General features: G+C 35.5%; 1 protein-coding gene across 5 annotated transcripts in view; it reads right to left on the reverse strand.

The window, feature by feature from the left end:
• Nucleotides 1–5,881: 5,881 nt before the first annotated feature.
• ZGRF1 (zinc finger GRF-type containing 1) overlaps nucleotides 5,882–24,110 on the reverse strand; it is a 77,037-nt gene continuing 58,808 nt past the window's right edge. For all 5 annotated transcript variants that reach the window (XM_041759600.1, XM_041759601.1, XM_041759603.1 and 2 more), the window contains 8 exons: nucleotides 22,852–22,929; nucleotides 22,311–22,458; nucleotides 18,917–19,044; nucleotides 15,826–15,949; nucleotides 8,146–8,322; nucleotides 7,873–8,007; nucleotides 6,909–7,170; nucleotides 5,882–6,539 (listed from right to left, as the gene is read on the reverse strand). In XM_041759600.1, the coding sequence (XP_041615534.1) occupies nucleotides 6,382–6,539; nucleotides 6,909–7,170; nucleotides 7,873–8,007; nucleotides 8,146–8,322; nucleotides 15,826–15,949; nucleotides 18,917–19,044; nucleotides 22,311–22,458; nucleotides 22,852–22,929 (1,210 nt within the window). In that variant the 3' untranslated portion in view covers nucleotides 5,882–6,381. The remainder of the gene's footprint in view (nucleotides 6,540–6,908; nucleotides 7,171–7,872; nucleotides 8,008–8,145; nucleotides 8,323–15,825; nucleotides 15,950–18,916; nucleotides 19,045–22,310; nucleotides 22,459–22,851; nucleotides 22,930–24,110) is intronic.

The raw sequence follows: 24,110 nt of genomic DNA on the forward strand, positions 1-24,110 counted from the left end.
TCGGGTGGGGCGGGGCCAGCAGCGCCGAGTTTCCCCTCAGCCTCCGCGAAGAATTCTCCTCGGGCTTCATTGATCAGGGTTAGCGGGTCCCCTTGATGCTGCTGGAAGCACCGCAAACAGGAACTGAGTCCCCGCGCTGCAGCTCGCTGGCAGTTCCAATGAGTGCATGGTCACCTTCACTGGCCGCCAGTTTTGTCACCATTATTGATCCCGCTCCTTTCCTTGAACGAGTCAGGGATTCCTCTGCCTGTCACGGGGCTTGTAAATAGCATCACGAATGGCGACCGACCACCCATCAGTCGGTCAGTTTCCTACTGCTGGAAAATCCTCAGCACCAAATCCTCAGCACTCACCCAAAAGTAAACAATAGCATGCCCCACCTGCCCAAGGACAATATCAAGAAATCCAAACTGAGCTGACTGGTGAAGAACTGTCTCTGCCAAAGCAAATATGTAAAGACTGGAAGAGGAGCCTGATTTCTCAAATGTATAGATACCAACATAGGGAATCAAGGATTTTGAAAAAAAAAAAAAAAACAACTTGAAAAATCAAGTAAATATGACACCATCAAAGAAAGTTAATAAAGCTACAATAATTGACCCTAAAGAAACAGAAATCTATAAATTTCAAAGAATTCAGAATAATTCTCTTAAAGTTTAGTGAACTACAAGAAAACATAGACAACTAAACAGAATTAGGAAAACAATGCATTAAAGAAAAAACAACCCAAGAAGTTTGACAAGAAAATAGCAACCATCAAACAGGAAACCAGACTCCCCCCCCCTGCCATTTTTAAGACTTTTAAACTAGGATTGTAATTGTTGGTGAGATTTACACTGTTTTTATAGTATTAATTAGCATTCTTTTAGTTATGTTCAAAGAACTTCCTCTAGCATTTCTTTTTCTTTTTAGATTTATTTATTTATTAATGATAGACATAGAGAGGCAGAGACACAGGAGGAGGAGAAGCAGGCTCCATGCCAGGAGCCCGACGCGGACTCGATCCCTGGTCTCCAGGATCGCACTCTGGGCCAAAGGCAGGCGCCAAACCGCTGAGCCACCCAGGGATCCCCCCTTTAGCATTTCTTATAAGGCAGATCTGGTGCTAATAAAGCCCCTAGGGCTTTTGTTTGTTCGGGAACTCTAATCTTTCTTTTTTTTTTCTTTTTTTAAAGATTTTATTTATTTATTCATGAGAGAGAGAGCGAGGCAGAGACACAGGCAGAGGGAAAAGTAGGCTCCATGCGGGAGCCCGACGAGGGACTCGATCCCGGGTCTCCAGGATCATGCCCTGGGCTGAAGGCGGCACTCAACTGCTGAGCTACCGGGTCTGCCCTCTTTTCTTTTCTTTTAATACTTATCTATCGGAGAGAGAAAGAAAGCAAGGGAGGGAGAGGGGCAGAGAGAGAGGGGGAGAGAATACGAAGCAGATTCCATGCTGAGCATGGAGCCCAATGTGGAGCTCCACCATGGCCTGAGCCAAAATCAAGGGTTGGATTCTTAGCCAACTGTTTCTGAAGAACTTCACTAGGTATAAAATTATTGGTTGTCAGTTCTTTTCTTTTGATATTTTGAATATGCCATCTCATTCTCTCTTGGCCTGAAAAGTTTCTGTTGAGAAATTTGTCAATAGTCTAATGGAAGTTCCCTGGTATGTAACTTCTTTTTTTTCTCTTGCTGCATTTAAAATTGTCTTTGACTTTTGACAACTTAATTACAATATGTCTCAGTGTAGCCATTCGGGTTCAACCTTCTTGGGGTCCTTTGGGTCTCATGGATCTGAATGTCCATTTCTCTCCCACAGGGTCTCTGATTGCTTTAACTATATAGTTTCTGTCCTTTTCTCTTTCTCTTCTCCTACTGGAATTCCCATAATGTGAATATTGTTTCTTTTCATCGTGTGTCATAATTCCCATAGGGTTTCTGCACTTTTTTTCATTCTTCTTCGTTTTTGCTCCTCTGACTGGATAATTTTCAATATCTGTTTCAATGTCCTCTATGTCACAAATTCTTCCTTCTGCATGGCTAAGTCTACTTTTGAAACTATTGAATTCTTCAGTTTAGTTATATTTTTTAACTATAGACTGCTGCTTTGTTTTTTTGTTTCAGATGGTGCCTACTTCCTTGTTGAACTTGTTTTATTTATGCATTGTTTTCCAAATTTACATGTGCACTAAAAGGATCAGTCACCATAATCAAGTGAGATTTATTCCTGGAATGCAAGGATAGTTCAACATATAAAAATCAGTGTGATACACTGCAAAAATAGAATGAAAGGAAAGGATTTTATAATTTTAACAGATGCAGAAAAACCATATGACAAAATTCAGTATCCATTCACAACAAATTCTTAACAAATTAGGCATATAGGAACAGAGCTCAACATAATAAAGGCTTTATATGACAAACCCACAGCTAATATCATACTCTATAATGAAAGGCTGAAAGCTTTTCCTCTAAGATCAGGAACAAGACAAGGGTACCTCCTCTCACCACTCCTATTGAAGTGGTACTGAAGTTAAGCTAGGAGAATAAGGCAATAAAATTTTTTTAAAAAATTAAAAAAGGAAAAGGTATTGGAGTTGGGAACAAAGAAGGAAAAATGTCTCTGTTGCATATGACATGACATATATAGAAATCCTAAAGACTGAACAAAAACCTGTTTGATCTAATCAATAAATTCAGGAAAGCTGCAGAATACAAAATTAACACACAAAAATCAGTGGTGTTTCTATAACTAAATTTTCTGAAAAAGAAATAAAGATTGATCTCAACTATAATTGCATTAAAATCAATGAAATACTTAGGAATAAATTTAAGGAGGTAAATGATCTTTACTCTGAAAAGTACAGGACATTGATGAAAGTAATCAAAGAACAAATATATGGAAAGGCTTCTCTTGTTCATAGGTTGGAAGAATTAATATTGTCAAAATGTCAAAACTTACCTAAAGCCATCTATAGATTTAATATAATCTCTATCAAGATTCTAATGGCTTTTTTTAAAAAATCAAAGTAGATAAAACACTCCTACAATTTATATGGAACCATACAAAATTAGGAAGTGTGATGCCTCCTGCTTTTTTCTTTCTCCACAAAAGACCCCAAATAGCCAGAATTCCTGAGAAAGAACCAAGCTGGAGGCATTACACTTCCTAATTTCAAGCTATCCTATTAAAGCTGTGGTCATCAAAACAGCATGGTACTGGCACAAAAACAGACAAGTAGACTAATGGAACAGAATCAAGAGCTCAAAAATAAACCCAAGCTATACAGTCAATAGTTGACAAGGGAGCAAAGAATACCAATAGAGAAGAGACAATCATTTCAATAAATGGTGCTGGAATAACTGGATAGTCACATATAATGAAAGAAAACTGGACCCATATATTACAATACCCACAAAAATTAATTCAAAATGGATTAAAGATTTAAATGTAAGACCTGAAACCATAAAATCCTAGAAGAAAATATAGGAATAAATTTCCTTCCTTGACATGGACTTTGGTAATGATTTTTTGTTGCATAAGCAACAAAATAAAAAACAAGTGGGACTACATCAAACTAAAAGTCTTCTGCACAGCAAAAGGAACCCTCAACAAAGTGAAAAGAACATCTACAGAATGGGAAAAAATATTTGCAAGTCATATCTGATAAAGAGTTAATATCCAAAATGTATAAACAACCTATACAACTCAGTAGCCACAAAACAAATAACCCAGTTTTAAAAATGGGCAAAAGACCTAAAAAATATTTCTTCAAAGACTTATGAAAGGCCAAAGGTACATGAAAAGATGCTCAACATCACTAGTCATTAAGGAAATACAAATTAAGACCACATTGAGATGTCTCCTCAGGTCTGTTCGAATGGCCAGGATTAAAAAGACAACATATGCCAGTGTGAATGTGGAGAAAAGAGAACCTTTGTGCACTGTTGCTTGTAGGATTATAAATTGATACAGCCACTATGGAAAACAGTATGGAGTTTCCTCAAAAATTTAAAAAATAGAAGTACCATATGATCCAGCAACTATGCTTCTGGAAATATATACAAAGGAAATGGAAACTCTAACTCAGAAAGGTATCTGCACCCCTATCTTCATAGCAGTGTTATTTATAATAGCTTAGACATGGAAACAACCTAAGTGTCCACTGATGGATGAATGGATAAGGAAGTTATGATATAGGGGCATCTGACTGGCTCAATCAGTGGAGGGTGTGAGTTTAAGCCCCACATTGGATATGGAGCTTACTTTAAAAAAAAATAGGAGTTGTAATCTATCTATCTATATGAGTATTATTCAGCCATAAAAAATTAGAAAACCCTACCATTTGTGACAGCATGCATAATGCTAAGTAAAAAAAGTCAGACAAAGACAAATACTGTATGAGCTCACTTACATGTGGCATATTTTAAAAATTTTTTGGTAAGATTTTTTTTTAAAAATTGAAAGAGAGCAAGATATGAGCAGGGGGAGGGACAGAGGGAGAAGGAGAAACAGACTCCCTGCTGAGCAAGGAGCCCATTGTAGGCTTTGATCCCAGGACCCTGGGGTTATGACCCGAGCTAAAGACAGACACTTTAAGCCACTGAGTCACCCAGGCACCCCTATACATGGAATATTAAAAACCAAAAAACCAAACTCCTAGAAAAAAACATTGGACTTGTGATTACTAGAAGTGGAGTGTAGAGGGAGGAGGAATTAGAGGAAGGTGGTCAAAAGGTACAGAGTTCCAGTCATAAATAAGTACTAGGATGTAATACACAACACAATGACTACTGCTAACACTGCTGTATGATAGACAAGAAAGTTGATGAGCTAATATATCCCAACAGTTCTCATTACAAGGAAAATATTTTCCTTTTTTCCTTTCTTTTTATTGTATCTATATGAGGAGATTGATGTTAGCTGAATCCACTGTGGTAATCATTTCACAATATATGTGAATCAAACCAACATATTGTGTGTCTTAAACTTATGCAGTGATGTATGTCAATTATTTCTCAAAACTGGGGGAAAAAAGAGTAGTCTAAATAAGTGAATTATTATTTTTACAGTAGAATATTAAACAGGAATGAGAATATTAAAAGCAATCAATATTCAAAACATGTGAATCAATCTTATGAGAATATTTAATAAATCAGATGTAAAAGCATAATGTGATTCCATTTATAAAAAGTCTGCACGTGATAACACACATTACAAATATGTTTTTAGAAATTATGATATCCTGAGAATAACAGTATAGTATCACTGAGGTGACATGAAGAGGCTTCCTTGATGTTGATTATGTTCCATGAAGAGAGTGCTTGTTATAAAGATATATTCACTTTGTGAAAATTCACTTAGCTATATACTTGTAATTTATGTACTTTTCTATATATGTGTATTAAAAAATACTTCAAAAAAATCTATTATATAGTCCATATGCCAATAACTCCTGTGTGAATAAATGCACAGGAAAAAGACTAGAAGGACATGACCCAGAGGTAGTCTTTCACTCATTCATTTGTTCATTCATCCAGCAGATACTTAATGAGCATTTGCTATACCAGGTATTTGCTGGGTATTGGCTATGGCCAGGTACTGGGCACGGGCACTGCTATCTCCAGGAGTGAATTTCTAGTGTTTTTCTTTTTATACTTCTAAAAAGTTTTATTGTGAATGTGTTCATTTATAAAGTAACAGGACATTATATATATATATATATATATAAAATATATAAATGTCTATTTATACATAATATATTTTATATTTACTATATATATAAATATATATTTAATATATTTGTTACAATATATTAAATAAATATAATATATATTTAAGATTTTATCTACTTACTCATGAGAGACACAGAGAAGCAGAGGGAGAAGCAGGCTTCCTGCAAGGAGCCTGATGTGGGACTTGATCCCAGATCCTGGGATTATGCCCTGAGCCAAAGGCAAGATGCTCAACTGCTGAGCCACCCAGGCATCCCTATATATATTTATTTTTAAAAGATTCTAATAGAGCTATATACTTTAGAAAGTAGTATATTAATACAACTCTGTAGCCATGTTCTAATAGATGAATTTTTAGATATTTATTTTTGAAGTAACACTGGTATTCTCCAGGAAGGCTTTTCCATGCCCTTTGTAAAATTTATTCCTTTAGCAAACAGAAACCATAATTTTTAGAAAAAAATGTATTTTTATTAGTAGGATTTTATATTACCTTCAACATCTGCCTATCTATAAAGTAAGTGCATTTTTTTGAAGAGCAAATTTTTTATATGTGGCTATTTAATTATATTTAAATATTATAAAGTTTTTTAATAACAACGTTTTAGGCTAATAAAAAATATAGAGTATAAAATGAATTTGAATTTATATAAATACAAATTATCTATACCATATCTTTTGTGAATGTGATTTATCTTTAGATTTATCTTTTTCACTTTTTTTCTGCTTTTCTTCTGCTCGTTTTTCAAAATACTCTTTAATAAGATGGTTCAGCTGTGGTTCACACTGGCTTGCATGTTGTAATCCATCTCCCCTTCCTTAAAAAGATATAAAACATAAGACAATATTTCATAGTGGTCCCCTACTATTTCAGTCATTTCCCACAGTGGCAAATACAGGGCTGCTCCCACCTGAACCACTTCAAGTGCTAACTCAAGGTCAGTTGTTTTGTTTTGTTTTTTAAAGATTAATTTATTTGAGAAAGAACATGGGTGGGGGTGAGGGGCAGAGGGAGAGGAACAAGCGGACTTCCCACTGGGCAGAGAGCTCAATATGAGGCTCAATCCCAGGATCCTGAGATCATGACCTGAACTGAAGTCATATGCATAACTGACTCAGCCACCCAGGTGCCCATCAAAAGTCAGTTTTAATTCAAAATGCTTGTATTAAACATATTTTTATTTTACCTTCACAGTGTTGGATTACACGTCCCCAGAGTCGATTTTTCCGCAAACAGGCTAAATTTCCCACGATCAATAAATGCCTCCTTCCTCTGGTCAGTGCAACATTCATTCTTTTTTCTGAATCAATAAATCCTACTTGTCTTGTCCTTACACAGGACAGAATAATGATCTCCTTTTCAGCTCCCTGAAAAGCATCTACTGTGGATACCTGCACAGCTTTAATATCAGGATTGTCAAAGTCCATGGCACTGAGTAAATGACAAAGCTATGGAGGAAAGAAGGAAGAGATCATACAGGGGAGGGAACATGAAGAACTTCAGCCCTGAACCTATTCACAGCAACCATTTTTATTTAACTGGTAATGGGAAATTTTCATTTTCTTTTTTTATGATTCGCACAGATTTGGTAGAAAGTTTCTAAAGTGATACACAAATAACTAGGGGAAAATATAAATTAGGAAACAAAATCAAATTGATGATTTATCTATTGCTGGGGAATTTATCTGGATATGCTAATTCAGAGCTGACAAACTAATAAGATGAAAAATATTTTTTTAAAAAGCAAAAAGTAGCTAGGAGTAATTGGCTTATGTGTACATTAATATCTGGTATCTATCTTTGATTAGTAAAATGAAATCATAATGAAAGAACATTTTGGAAAACAAAAATTGAATCCCATCTGTCCCAAAACACAAAGCACACACTGTATCTTCTTCCCTCTAATTTGTTTATTTGCATTTTCGCCCCAACAGCTGTAAACTGAATTTAATTAAACCTTGTTAGGTTTACATTTAATTATACAGAAAAAAAGCCAGAACAGACAAAAATCAGAATTTTAAAAAATATGTTAACTATACTCCCAAAAGTTTTTAAGCACCAAACCAAACCACTACAAATGCAATATCAAAAATTATTTAACATAAAATTATAGTATTTAATATATAAGTACCATACTATGTAATACAAACCTTGTACATCTGGGATTTGTATAATGTTATCACCCCAATCATAGAGCCCGCTATCCCACTCGCAATCAGTGATTGAATCAGCTTGAGTGTAAAAGCAGCTTCTGCCACATTATGAAAGCTGTTATCTCTTTCAATCTGGAATAAGAAACAGATCCTAAATTGTATTTCCCAGAAAGGCTATGGAAAGACCACAAAAACCATATAAACAGCAATAGTAAAATTAAAGCAGGAAACTCAACCATGTTGACTCTCATTAACATTAATGTCATTTACCTGTTCCAGTCCTTTAATGTTATAGAAACATAGTGTTGGGAGCCATTCCAATAAAGGGCCCCTCTCTGTTTCGGAAATGCCATCCACAAGGTTTCCTTCATAAAACAGATCATTAGAGATAGCACTGATTGCAGGGTGACAACGGTACTGGGTTCTCAACAGAACTGGCTTATGGCCCTAAGAAATTTAAATGCAGAAAAATAAAAAATTGAAGCATTTTTTTCTGCAGGGAAAAAAAAAATAACATTTTAAAATTTAAAAGTATCACCACATTGCACTCGTAGAGAATGAATTACAACCATGATGAAATAGACTATAAATTTTTTAATTACTTAAAATAGTTTTATGGTAAACTATTATTATACCACAAAATTATAAAATATAAAACATGTCAAATCTTCAATTTATTATCTAATAAGTTTGGCACCTAACATAACCTAGGTTTCATAACCTATGCAGAGTTGGACTGACACTAATTGAAAAGGAATCTTAAAAAAAAAAAAAAAAAAAGAAAGTGTTGTTGATAACTCATTTCTTAATTTTGCTCCATGGGCACAAGCCATCTCTCATTTTGAATCTTCAAAGAAGTTTCCAATTTTGTTAGTGCACCATAAAATCCATATTCCATCTATTTTAGGATTCTTCTAGAGCATGCTCTTTCTTTGAAAAATCTTCCATAGCCCTGTTTGAACATTTCGAATAACAGCAAGGTACTCTAATAATAATAACACATAGTAAAAGGCAGGATTAATGATCACATAGATGAGGTATTTTTTATAGGAGAAAAACAGTAAAAAAAAATCTTTTTAATATAACAGCATGCATAGTATGCTAGCATTTGTTAAAAGAGGGAAAATAAAAAAGAGGGAAATATTTTATGTATTTGCTTACATTGGCATAAATTATCACTAGAAGGATACAAGAAAAAGGTGACAGTTGCTTTGGAGGAGAGAAACTGAGTTGTTGGGGGATAGCAGTGAAAGTCTTCACTCTACTTTTTGGGTTCTCTTCATAAATTCTGAATCACGTGACTATGTTAACCTATTCAAAAACGTTCTGGGATGGCTGGGTGGCTCAGTGGCTGAGCATCTGTCTTGGGCTCAGGGCATGATCCTGGGATCCAAGATCAAGTCCCGCATCAGGCTCCCTATAGAGAGAGCCTGCTTCTCCCTTTGCCTGTATCTCTGCCTCTCTCTCTGTGTGTCTCTCATGAATAAATAAATAAATCTTTTAAAAAGAAGTTTTAAGAATCTAAATAATTTTTTAAATTAAGGTTTTTTAAAAGCCACTGGAAAGATCTGGCTCAAAAGAATCTTAACACTGACATGGAAGGGGTAGAAAGCTGTGCAATTCAGTTACAATTAAAATCTCAAGACAATTGAAAGCTTGAGTCTTCACAAAATTGAGTACCACTCAACTCAAAACTCAAATCAACTTGAAACTCAGTGTAAGGGGAAACTTCTGAAGAAGGTAGAATAAAACTGCCTTGCAGAATCCATTCTCTAATATCTAAAGGAACGAAGATAACAAAGTACTAAAAACAACAAAGAAAAAAATTAGTAGCCAAGCAACAGATAAAGGTTTATAGCCAACCCAATGCCATAAACTTTAAAAAGTACTTGTCATCAAGAAAGAAAATTTTAAGTGGAAGGGAGGAATGCAGTACAGATCTTCCTTGACTTATGATGGGATAACAACCTGAAAAACCCATAAACTGAAATTATCAAAAGTCGAAATGTATTTAATACATTTACCCCATGGAACACCATAGCTTAGCCTAGCCCACCTTAAACACGCTCAGGATACTTACATTAGCATACAATTGGGCTAAATCATCTAACACAATGCCTAATTTATAATAAAGTGTTGGAATATTTCAAGCGACTTACTTAATACTGTACTGAAAGTGAAAAACAGAATGGTTATATGGGTGCAGAATGGTTATAAGAGTATGAGTTGTTTATTCTAATGATCATGTGACTGACTGGGAGCTGTAGCCCAGCATCATGAGAGAGGATCCTACCACATATTGTTAGCCTGGGAAAAGATCAAAATTCAAAATTCAAAGTAAACATCAAACTGAGAGGACACCTGAAATCCAGGAATATTCCTCATCTGGGAAAGGGACAATATCTCCAACCGTGTGGAGTTAATCCTGGTACAGGATATACAACAAAACCTTAGAAATGAGAGAGTGCATGTAAGCTAAAAAAGACAGCACATATTCTTAATTTAGTTCTGTTCCAATCCCATCCCTACAATACTCCACTACCACCATATTTTCAGGATACTAAGAAAATAGAGAATATAGAATACAAATCTGAGGGAGCTACCCAAGCATGAACATCAAGAAATCAAATAGTAATGGCAACTATACAAACATACTATAGCTTCTCTCCCCAAATTAATGAAATAAAGGAAGACAATGAAAACGATATGTATATAATCCAGCCTAGACAAACTATAACCAAGAAGCAAGAAAATTTTCAAGTATTCAAGCTTTAGAATATAATCAGAATATAACTGAATGAAATAAAATCTCAGAGGTCAGATGATGAAAAAGATAAGAAGATTAAAAAGGAAATTTTAATCCTAAAGAAACAAAGTAATTTTCTAAATAGTATTATTAAAAAATGAACAAACTAAGAGCAGCAAAGAACAAATAGGATTTCTTCATAAAACTCACTATAACCAAATTAAAAACTCAATGCAACTTCAAACTCAATGTAAGGGGAACAGACATAGTAGAACGGCTTCACAGATAATAAAGATGAAACCAAAGTAACATAAATGGAAGACAAATAAAGACACCCAATATAAGAATAACTTGGAGACTTCTTTGTTTTAGAATGAATGTGTCCCCCACTTCAGTTCCTATGTTGCAGCCCTAAACCTCAAAGTGATGGTATTTGGAGGTGAGACCTTTGGAAGGTAATTAAGTTTAGATGAGATCATGAGGATGGGGTCCTCATGAAAGATTAGTCTCATTATAAGAAAAGGAAGAGGCCAGAGTTTTCTCTCCACCATGTGACGATACAGCCAAGAGAGTTCTTATCAGGAAGCAAATCTGAAGGTACCTTGACATTGGCCTTCCCAGCCTCCAGAACTGTGAGAAATGTCTGTTGGTTAAGCCACCCAGTATATGGCATTTTGTTATAGCATGCTGCACAGACTAAGCTACTGATAGAGAATTCAACAGGTGGAACGAAAACCTTTCATGAAACAAAGAAAGAAAAGAATCTCCATTTTGAGAGAACTTACATGATAGAATGATTAGTTACAGAAAGCTCCACACTGAGATATACAGTAGTGAATTTTACCAACTTCAAGGTTATAAAAAGTTCTTGCATCCAGGTAGAAAAAATTGTAACAAGGGGAAAATAATCAGGCTGGTCCTAAAATTCACAGTAATAGCAACAATTCAACAAGTCAAAGGACCATTTACATTTAAAGGCAATAGACATTTTGAAACAAAAAGAACTCAGGAAAGTAGGCATCTATGAGCCATTATTAAAAACAAACAAAAAACTGATGAAGTCCAAGGCACCCAGGTGAAAAGATGTAGTGAATTTTTTAAAAATAGAACTGATTCTAAATAATTGTACAAATTATGATTGTAAAACGAAAAGACTAATGATTTAACTAAAACATAGAAACATGGAAGGGATAAGAAAGGAAGGGAAAGCACAAGAACGCTAATATCTCTACCTTTTAGAGCAAAGAAATCAATCTGTCTAAAATCTCTTGTGAGAGGATCTTTTAGGAAAAAATATCTCTTATGGGTAACGAAATATTTATTTGACATTTAATCATTTCTAGTTTCATTTCAGCTTTTCTACCTCTGCTAAGAAAGTACAGATTACTGAAAGTTGAAACAGGGACGCCTGGATGGCTCAGTAGTTGAGCATCTGCCTTTGGCTCAGGGCGTGATCCTGGAGTCCCAGGATGGAGTCCCACATTGGGCTTCCTGCATGGAGCCTGCTTCTCCCTCTGCCTATGTCTCTGCCTCTCTCTGTGTGTCTCTCATGAATAAATAAATAAAATCTTTAAAAAAAACAAAACAAAACAAAACAAAAAACTTCCCAAACTGAATTGCAAAGAGTAAAAAAAAAAAAAAAAAGAAAGAAAGTTGAAACAGCAAAATAACCCCTTAAGTGCAACTTAAACTATCAACAATGAAAAATAAATAAATAAATAATTAATAATAAATAAACTAGCAACAATGATAACAATGATTTCTTTTGGCAACAGATATTCTATAATCCTTTTGGTTCTAATATTTTAATCTTCTGCTTATCAAAATAGCTTGATTTAGATTATTGCATCAAAACAATAGTAATATTACATAGCTAAGAAAATTGAGGTATATACATACAATGAAGTATTATTCAGCCATAAAACTTAATCATATAGACCAATGGAATAGAATAGAGGGCCCAGAAATAAACTCACACATAGTCAACTGATTTTTGACAAGCATGCCAAAACCATTCAATGGGTAAGGATAGTTTTTCAACAAATGGTGCTGGGAAAAACAGCACCATTTCTACATGGAAAATAAAAAAGTTGGACTGTACCTTATACCATATACAAAAACTAACTCAAAATGGATCAAAGAATTAACTGTAAGAGCCAAAACTATAAAACTCCTAAAAGAAAACATTGGGGGAAATCTGTATGACACTGGACTGGGCAACAATTTCATCTCTATGACACCAAAATCACAAGCAACACAAGAAAAAAAAAATAGATATATTGGACTTCATCAAAATTACAAACTTTTGTGTGTCTAATGATACTGTCAAGGGGTGCCTGGGTGGCTCACTTGGTTAAGTGTCCAACCCTTGATTTTGGCTCAGGTCATGATCTCAGTGTGGTGACTATACCCCATGTAAGGCTCTGTACTGGCCTAGAGCATACCTAAGAGTCTGTCTCTCTGGACACCTGGGTGGCTCAGGGAGTGATCCTGGAGTCCCAGGATCGAGTCCTTCATCAGGCTTCCTACATGGAGCCTGCTTTTCCCTCTGCCTGTGTCTTTGCCTCCCTCTCTGTGTGCCTCTCATGAATAAATAAGTAAAATCTTAAAAAAAAAAAAAAAAAAAGAGTCTCTCTCTCCCTCTGCCAACCCCCCTAACTTGCTCATGTGTTCTCTCTCTCTCTCAAAAAAAAAAAAAAGAAAAAAAAAAGATATTGTCAAAAGAACAAAAAACTACCTAAGAATGGAAGAAAATATTTGCAAACAATGTATCTGATAAGGATTTAATATCCAGGATATATAAAGAATACATAAAACTCAACATCGAAAAAACAAACATCCCAATTCAAAACTGGGTAAAACACTTGAATAAGCATTTTTCCGAAGATAGGTGCATGAAAAAATGCTGTGTCATTAGGGAAACCACAATGAGATACCTACTTTCACACCCAATGAGAATTATTATTTAAAAAACCCAAGAAACATAAAACAAAAAAACAAACACTGGTGAAGATGTGGAGAAATTGGAACATTTTGTCGGGAAATTGCTGTTGGGAACGTAAATCGTGCAGCTGATATGGAAAACAGTTTGGTGGTTAAACATAAAATTAAGGATTTGGAGAAAGGAGAACACTCGTGCACTGTTAGTGGGAATGCAAACTAGTGCAGCCACCCTGAAAAATCATATGGAGGTTCCTCAAAAAGTTAAAAAATAGAAATACCCTATGATCCAGGGTATTTGCACTTGTGAATATTTACCCCCAAAATACAAAAACATTAATTCAAAGGCATACATGCACCCCAATGTTACCAAATTATGGAAACAGCCCAAGTATCCACTGACTAATGAACGGATCAAGAAGTGGTATATATAATACAGCAGAATATTACTCAGCCATAAAAAAAAATGAAATCTTGCCATTTGCAATGACATGAATAGAGCTAGAGAATATAATGGTAAGTAAAATAAGTCAGTCCGAAGAGACAAATAACATATGATTTCACTCCTATGTGAAATTTAAGAAACAAAACAAATGAGCAAAGGGAAAATAGAGAGAGAGGCAAACCAAGAAACACTCTCAACTACAGAGAACAAACTGATGGCTACTAGAGGGGAGGTGTGTAGGGGGATGGGTTAAACAGGTGATAGAGATTAAGGAGGGCACTTGTGAGAAGCACCCAGTGTTATATGGAAGAAATGAATTACTAAATTGTACACCTGAATTTTAACCAAGTGAATTTGAATAAAAACTTAAAAACTAAACTGAGAATGGAAAAAAAAAAACCAAACTGAGAATGGATTAAAAAAAAAACCATTAAATTATTATATGATCTAGTTGTAGCACAAACAGGTATTTGTATACCAGTGTTTATAGCACCATTATTCACAATACCTGAAAGATAGAAACAACCTAAACATCCATCCATAGATGACTGGATAAATAAAATGTGGTATTATACACAATGGAGTATTATTTGGCCTTAACAAGGAATGAAATTCTGACACATACTACAACATGGATGAACCTTGAATGTACTTATGCCAAGTAAATAAGCCAAACACAAAAGGACAAATATTGTAGGATTCTATTTATATTAAATACCTATAGCAGGCAAATGCATAGAGGCAGAAAGTAAAATAGAGGTTATCAGTTCAAGAAACAAGGGCATTAAACAATGGATACAAAGTTTCTGTTGGAATAATGGAAAATGTTCTAGAAACGAATAGGGTGATGATTGCACTACATTGTGAATGTACTTTTAAAAAAATGTAATATATTACTGACATATGCTACATTATGGATAAACCTCAGAAACACTGTACTAAGTGACAGAAGCCAGGCACAAAAGGTCACATATTGTATAGATTCCAAGTTGTATGATATGAAAGTTGTGAGACTATATGATATAAAATCTCCTGAATAGATAAATCTATACAGACTGAAAACAGACTGGTGGTTCCAGGGGCTAGAGGAAGGAGTGAATGAAGAGTAACTGCTAAATGGGTATGGGGTTTTATTTTAGGGTAATAAAATGTTTTGAAACTAGAGAGAGATCATTGTTACATAGTACTGTGAATGTACTAAATGCCACTGACTTATTCACTTTAGAGTAGTTAATTTTATGTTATGTGAATGTGACTTCAATTTAAAAATATATTAATAATTAATTTAAAAGATTCTTTTAAATATGTAGCAGCACTCTACAACAGCTCTACAATAGGGGACATGGATAATAGAGACATTATAGAATTTTTTAAAATTTTAGAGCAAAAGCAATGTATTTATTACCCACTGCTAAAGTACATAGGGAAAAGATTCATTTTATTAAAAGGGCACTTAACTTAAAGAGTTCTACTAATCTTTAAGAGGGGTACTTTCTGGGGCAGCCCTGGTAGCTTAGCAGTTTAGTGCTGCCGTCAGCCCGGGGTGTGATCCTAGAGACCCAGGATCGAGTCCCATATCAGGCTCCCTGCATGGAGCCTGCTTCTCCCTCTGCCTGTGTCTCTGCCTCTCTCTGTGTGTCTCTCATGAATAAATAAATAAAATCTTTAAAAAAAAAAAAAAAAAAGAGGAGTACTTTCTAAACAATTCCAGTTAAAATTATTTTAGGGCATAGAGTAGTTCTAATATTTTAATTTTCTATCAATCTATACAGTGTATAATCAATAAATGATGATTATGTATTGAATTAAGCAGTAGTACCATTAAGCAAAGCCGATCAAAAAGAGTTTGTTCCAATCCATTTTCATGGGCTGCATCAGAACCCTGAATAGTAGGAGAAAGCTGTTTAGGATCTCCAACAAGAATCAGCTTTTCACACTCAAACCTAAAAACAGAATTCCAAGAGTTAATCTAAGCAACAACAACAAAAAGCATGCATCAACATCATTTGTTGCACTATTTTCTTTTTTTAAAGATTTATTTATTTGGGGTGCCTGGATGGCTCAGTCAGTTAAGCGTCTGCCTTCAGCTCGGATCATGATCCCAGGATCCTGAGATGGAGCCCGGAGTTGGGCTCCCTGCTCAGCGGAGTCTGCTTATTCCTCTGCCTCTCTCTCTCTCCTTGCTTGTGCTCTTTCTCACTCTTTCTCTGTCAAATAAATAAAATCTTTTTAAAAAATAAAGATTTAAATTATTTATTGAGAGAGAGAGAGAGAGAGAGAGAGAGAGAGAGAGAAAGCAGGGGTGGGGTGGTGGGACAGAGGGAGAGGGTGAGAGAAACATAAGCAGACTCTTTACTGAGCCCAGAGCCCAACCAGGCTTGATGGGGCTGAGATCACAACTCTGAGCCTAAACCAAGAGTCAGAGGCTTAACCAACTCTGCCACCAGGTGCCCCTTGTTGCACTATTTTCTAACCTATATTTCAAAGAACTTGCATACCACAAAGAGTTCTGGGAAATGGGGTGCCTGGCTGGCTCAGTCAGCAGAGCATGCCAATTCTTAATTTCAGGGTTATGAATTTGAGCCCCACACTGGGTGTAAAGCTTACTTGAAAATTAAAAATCTTAAAAAAAAAAAAAAGAGTTCTGGACACTAACAAGGCTTAATAATGTTAACAAATGTATTAAAGGGATTTGAAGTTATTCAGTAAAAAGTCCTTTACAACTGTTTTTCCACATAAAACTTGCTAAATGTCCCCCTGCCTCTGCATGGAATTAGCATTTTGCAGAACACATTTTGAGAAACAATAACTCTTAAATTCTATAAACTCAGAGGTTTTCTTAGAAGTTATTTGGCTTAAGCTCTTGTCTTAGAGATGAAGTAAATTAGTCTCCTGGGGTTAAATGTCTTTCTAAATAGAGGTAGGATATTGTGGGAAAATGTTTGTAGAAAAACCTATATCCAAATCTCAGCTTTATTATATTCTATGGACAACACAAGTTATTCTACTTTTCCAAGCTTCAGTATTCTTATTGGTAACCTGGATGTGTTAATACCTTGCAAAACTGTTTTAGGGACTTAGTGAAATATATAATGTGTTTAGTATACAGTAGGTGCTCCACAAGTAATACTCCACTATCCTCCGTGCAAAGCCTTACTGTTCCTCTATTCCTGGCTCCTGAGAAGGGTGACCAACTCATCCTGGTTTGCCCAGGGCTGTCCCAGTTTACACTAAAATTCCCATGATGCTGGACCTCCCAAGTCCCAGGCAAATCATGAGAGTTGGTACCCTGTACCCTCATTAATTGGGGACAGAGCAAGGACTAAAACTCAGGCCTACTGAGTCCTGATCTAGCACTCTTTCTGCCACCTTTAGGATCCCTCAATTAGAGATGCTTTACAAGCATAATGTTTCAATTAGCTGATACAGCTTAGATGTCATAGTCTTCTAAATTTTAGTAGATACATTTTCAACTTATTTTTCTTTATATATTTTACATCTTTTCATAATATAAATATTATTTTCAGAACCTAAACACTGGAATTTTATCAAAGTAAGCAACTGAAGAATCCTCTTCAGTTGGCTTATATTCTCAAAGTAGGACTAAAGTAGAACCTTTAATCAAGTAGAGAAATCTGCAAGGTCCTAGTAGAATCCTAGAGCACTAGACATATCAAGGCTTTAAAAATTAGGTGAACTGGGGCACCTGGGTGGCTCAGTCAGTTAAGCTTCCAACTCTTGATTTCAGCTCAGGTTACGATATCAGGGTCCTGGGATAGAGCCCTGCATTGGGCTCCATCCTCAATGGGAGTATGCATGAGGATTCTCTCTTTCTCTCCCTCCCCTCCCCCAACTCATGTTTTCTGTCTCTCTCAATTAAATAAATAAATCTTTTTTAGAAATCATGTGATCTATCATCAGGGAAATACAAATCAAAACTACAACAAGATGCTACTTTATAGCTGTTAGAATGGCTTAAATCAACAACATAAGAAACAATGGGTATTGGTGAGGATGTGGAAAAAAAGGAGCTCATGCACTGTTGATGGGAGTGCAAACTAGTACAGCCATTGCGGAAAACAGTATGAAGGTTCCTCAAAAAATTAAAGGTAGATCTACCAATTACACTACTGGTATTTACCCAAAGAATACAAAAACAATAATTCAAACGGACAATGCACCCTTATGTTTATAGCAGCATTATTTATAATAGCCAAGATATGGAAGCTGCCCAAGTGTCCATCGACTGATGAACGGGTAAATAAATGGTGTATGTGTGTGTGTGTGTGTGTGCAATGAAATATCATTCAGCCATAAAAAAGAATGATATCTTGCGATTTGCAATGATATACATGGAGTGAGAGGGTATAATGCTAAGCAATCAGTCAGAGAAAGACAATTATATGATTTCAGTTGTATGTGGAATTTAAGAAATAAAATAAACAAGTAAAGGGAAAAAACAAGAGAGACAGAGACAAATCAAGAAACAGACTTTTAATTATAGAGAACTGATTGTTACCAGAGGGGAGGTTGGTGGGGGGGGAGGGTTAAATAAGTGATGGGGATTAAAGAAGGCACTTGTTATAAACACTGGGGAATGAATGGAAATGTTGAATCACTATACTGTACGCTTGAAACTAATGTAACAATGTATGTTAATTCATTGAAATTAAAATTAAAACTTAAAAAAAAAGAATTATGGGATCCAAGTATCTCAACTGTGATCTAACAAAATTTTGACACATTAACCACCCCCCCTAAATTTTCCTCTGCATTCTTTTAAAAAAATCAGCTTAGTACCTAAATTGCTAAGAATTTTCATAAAAGTTTGGTAAGAGTTTGAAGCACAAATTTATTTGAAATAATTATGACAGCTAAGTGTTTTCTAGAAAAGAAATTTTTTAAGTTACCTTGCAATAGGAAGGAGAGAGGCCGGTTCAGTTATTTGACTACACTCATCCAGCACAACTACAGGAAATTTAAGATCATTCATACATGGGAATGGGCAAGCTGCACAGGTAACTCCAACTACTCGTACCTTTATTACAACAAGAATATTATTAATTAACAACTTTCTTAGAAAATAAGATAATGTATTTATCAAAGAACTTTTAAGGCTAAAATAAGAAATGAGCTGTCCTATTTACTTATCGGCAATCAAAAATCACAGGTCACTTTATCTCCACATTTTCATTATTTCCACATAGGAAATGGGTATCACAGAACATAGGCTACTTAAGCCACAACCCCCTTAATAAGAACAAATAGAAGGCACGTTTTGATATTACAAGGAAGGTATTACAATACCAAAGATTTTTTTAAATATTAAGGATGACATACATATTTTATCCTTCTAGAGGAAGCTGAATAAATACAACATGCATTAGTATCAACACAGGCCAAAGTTCTCCACAAGGAGCTCCGAACATGCTCATGAACTATACTCTGCTTAACCTTCAGCACACTAGGATTTTTGACTTATCTAAGAAAATAAAGGTGGCTAACTATTTCTAAACTACAGTAAATTAGGGGATCCCTGGGTGGCGCAGCGGTTTGGCGCCTGCCTTTGGCCCAGGGTGCGATCCTGGAGACCCCGGATCGAATCCCACATCAGGCTCCCGGTGCATGGAGCCTGCTTCTTCCTCCGCCTGTGTCTCTGCCTCTCTTTCTCTCTCTCTGTGACTATCATAAATAAATAAAAATTTAAAAAAAAAATAAATAAATAAACTACAGTAAATTAAAGTGTACTTGTGGCCTATAAGTATGAATTTAGTTAATTCTCAAATATTAAAACAGAATACCATTATTCTCAAGACAAAAAGCCTGATAAAAAAGCTAATATTTAACCTCTTGAACTAAATATAAACAAGAGGAAAATCACTGAACTTTCTAATTAGATGTAGTCATTTGCCCTAATAGTCTAATAGCTACACACACACACACACACACACACACACACACACACGCATACATAATTTTCTCTCCTAACAATCTGAAATATAGTTCCACTTCCTGGTAGCAAGGGCAGTCCACACAAACTGATCATATTTTTTGTCAGTAAATGTGATTGACACAAATATGCTTTATGAATTAATACTGCCTCCACATATCCTGTGAAATAATAAATATTATACCATACTTTAATAATAAATAACATTCGTAAAAAAAAAAATAACATTCGTCATATACAATAGCCCTCTGTCAGGTTTTCTTTTTGTTAAAAACAAACAAAAAAAATCCCAAAGCCTCATTTATATAGAAATTCCACAGTTTTAAAATATTCAGTTCTTTTAAAATGATCCAGCAGAAGACACCATCGTAGCAATGTGTACACTGCTCATAGTGCCACTCTCAAACATCATTCATTATTTAATTGCCAGGAACTGTATCTGATAAAGACAACCTAAGAATGAGACCCTGAAAGTTGTGAACCAGGAAGCAATTTTTTTTAGTTAAATTTCTAATACAAAAGCCTAAAGAACTAAGTTTTCTTTAAAATGTTATGATTTTTTTCTTTTGTCATTATATTACTAAGATTCTAACCACTGAAGAGATTTTATTATTGATCTAGGAAATAGTAATTAACTATGAGGCATTTTTAAAATTTAATTTTATTGTAAAGACATATCACTTTAGAAAAGTGTTAGCTCTGAATGCCTAATTGGACCTTAGAAATTTGTTAGACAAAACCTTTTTTTTTTCTTTTTTTTTTTGATTTTTATTTATTTATGATAGTCACAGAGAGAGAGAGAGAGGCAGAGACACAGGCAGAAGGAGAAGCAGGCTCCATGCACTAGGAGCCCGACGTGGGATTCGATCCCGGGTCTCCAGGATCGCGCCCTGGGCCAAAGGCAGGTGCTAAACCGCTGCGCCACCCAGGGATCCCCGACAAAACCTTTTTTAATACGTTCCCTTTAAAAGAGTTTCATGGGCAGCCCGGGTGGCTCAGCGGTTTAGCACCGCCTTCAGCCCAAGGCCTGATCCTGGAGACTAGGGATCGAGTCCCACCTCAGGCTCCCTGCATGGAACCTGCTTCTCCCTCTGCCTGTGTCTCTGCCTCTCGCCTTTCTCTCTCTCTCTCTCTCTCTCTGTGTCTCTCTCATGATTAAATAAATAAAGTCTTTTTAAAAAAATAAAAGAGTTTCATGTGGGGCTCCTGGGTGGCTCAGCTGAACACCTGACTATTGGTTTCAGCTCAGGTTATGATCTCATGGGTCATGATCTCATAGGTTGTGAGATGGAGCCCTGCATCCAGCTCAGAGCTCTGCAGGGAGCCTGCTTGAAGATTCCCTCCCTCCATCCCTACCCTCATGCGCACATGTGTTCATGAGCATGAACTCTCTCTCTCTCTTTAAAATAAATAAATAAATCTTTAAAAATAAATAAAAATGTATTTTGTGATCCATCCTGCCTTTTTGCACTTCTGCCATGTATCAAGAGAAAGCCATCATGCCATAGGCAACTGTTGTTCTCAGAATAAGAGACCTGAACTATAGCCTCCAGTGGGGCCATGTCAAGTGACCTCTAGAGTCATAAGTTTGTTGTCTTATTGAGATTTTGTTAAGCAGCATTATTTCTGAAATAGCCAAGCAATATGGGGACCCAAGTATGTTGATTTTTCCAAATCTTTTGCATAAAGTAACTAATGTCCACATGGTCCAAGAAGTCAATAATCTTCTTTTCCTCCCTTCCTCTTTCTTTTCCTTATGCTCTCCTTTCATTGGAGGAAGCTACTCATTAACCTCTTTTTCATCAGCTACCATCTGAAGGGAGCTGCCCTGAATCAGAAGCTGATAAAAGGGATGATGCTACTTGTTATAGCTTGGGATCCTGTGTGTTCAGTCTTGGGCCATACTTAGAAGCAAGTATCTCAGCCTCCTAGATTCTCAGATATAGACAGACCCTGGAAGGCTTGGCTTGCTAGGAAAGCATTAAAGACAAATTTCACTTGGGTATTTTGCCCAGGGTCAGACCTTCTTTTCCCTCCCCATTTCACCTAAAAAAAAAAAAACCAGGTTTCTTTTAACTTGCCAGGAAATCTATTCCTACCTCTTCTCTTTCCTCTTTAAGTGTTTAAAAAGATACAAATATGGAAAAGGAGAAAGGTAATTCAGACCTGGTGAGTTAGATCTGTTGACAAATTTGAAGAATGTTCTTTGATAAGATAAAACATGCACTGGATAGACATACACCTTATTTTAATCTAAGCTATCACAGTCATTTGTTTTATTTAAAGGAAATATTTTCCATCAGCAGGAATAAAGGAATTCTGAATAGCATATATAAATTAAGAAACAAACCTACCTGCTTCAGCAGGGTTTTATTGGTCCCCAGTTTATGCTGCTCAATACTTTTTCTGACATAGACCCTTTCCAGAGGAGTCAAGTCTTCTTTCATTAGTGCATGTAGTTCTTTTAGTTGTTCATTTTCATTTTCTGAGCCAGCATGCAAACTAAAAAAATAATTACATAAAAGAATACCCCTCTTGATCCCATTTTCACAACATTGTAAAAAAGTAAAATAAAGATTTTCTCAGTTAACTGAAAAAAAAAAAAGATAAAACCTTCTCCACTCTTCTTCAAAGACTAAGTTTAAGTGACACCTGAGTGGCTCAGTGGTTGAATGTCTGCCTTTAGCTCAGGGAGTGATCCTGGAATCTGGGATCGAGTCCCACACTGGGCTCCCTGCGAGGAGCCTGCTTCTCTCTCTGCCTACGTCTCTGACTCTGTCTCCATGTCTCTCATGAATAAATAAATAAAATCTTTTTAAAAATACTAAATTTAAAATTATATAAAATTATTATACTTCTTTGAGCACTGTGACTTTTGGAATTCAGTGTTCTTACCTATAAGGTAAAATTGGCTTGGCAATCTTCCTGACACTCCCAACTCTGACGAACTTTTCAAAACCAAGACTGAGAAGCCTTTAAAGAAAACAAGGTAAAATAGATTCTGATCATTTCAAAGAATATAAAGCAAAGTTTCAACTAACATTTATGTTAGTAAAATTAATTTTGTATAACGGTATATTTTATAGTTATAGAATTCAATCTGATATGCTTAAACTCAGTAGATGCAATGTAAGTAAAAAACCTCTTTATATATAATGTATTTTATAGGGAATTTTTAATTGTATTGAAGGTTCATTAAATGTTTAAGATATCAATGTTAGCATTTATGACAAATAAAATTGTCTCTAATGATATAATAATATGGAAAACAATAGCTATCATACACTTAGCATCAGGATTTATTAGGAATGCATACCTCATCTTTACATACATTATCTCATTTAATACTCATTAAAGCTCTGCATGGTAGTATTTTATCTTAGAGATGAGGACTCCAAAAGTGAAGTATTTTGCTGAGGACAAAACTAATAAGTAGGGTCAGCCATGATTCAACCTAGGCAAGTCTGTCTACCTCCAAAGGCTCCCATATGATCATTTTTCTACATACATCACCCTCAATTAGGACTTTGTGAAGAAGCAACTTTCACCTACCTTCTCTCTCCTGTATCTTACAGCTCTGGCTCTATGCTAGGAACAGAATAGGGAGCTCAATGAACATCCAGTCCTCTACAACACCTTCTGTCACCTCAAATGGGAAATTAAAGACTAGAAAACTAAATAAACTATCCACACATAGTTTTCCAAAATTATTTTAAAGTAGTTTACTTAAGGTCAATACATGGATAGATTTTAACTTCTGCATATTTCATAGTCCTCATCTTGGAGAACACTCAGCTACTTTTTTAGTCTGAAAACATAGATTACATTTTTTTCAATGCAATTTTATGTTAATTCTATGGTAATAGAGGATGCAATATCCTTATCATACCACTAAAATAGGGTAAAAAGCATGTCTGGGGGAACCTGGGTGGTTCAGTTAGGTGTCTTCTTGATTTTGGTTCAGGTCATGATCTCAGGGTCTTGAGATCCAGCCCCACCTCAGGCTCTGCACTTAGTGTGAAGTTTGCTTGTCCCTCTCCCTCTGTTCCTCCCTCACCCTCTCGTGCGCTCTAATATAAATAAAATCTTAAAGAAAAAAAAAAGTACATTTCATTTCTTCTCAAGAAACTCTTTGTTCCATTCTGTCCATTACA

The sequence above is a fragment of the Vulpes lagopus genome, chromosome 6 (genome assembly GCF_018345385.1).
Source record: "Vulpes lagopus strain Blue_001 chromosome 6, ASM1834538v1, whole genome shotgun sequence".
Taxonomy (NCBI): Eukaryota; Metazoa; Chordata; class Mammalia; order Carnivora; family Canidae; genus Vulpes; species Vulpes lagopus.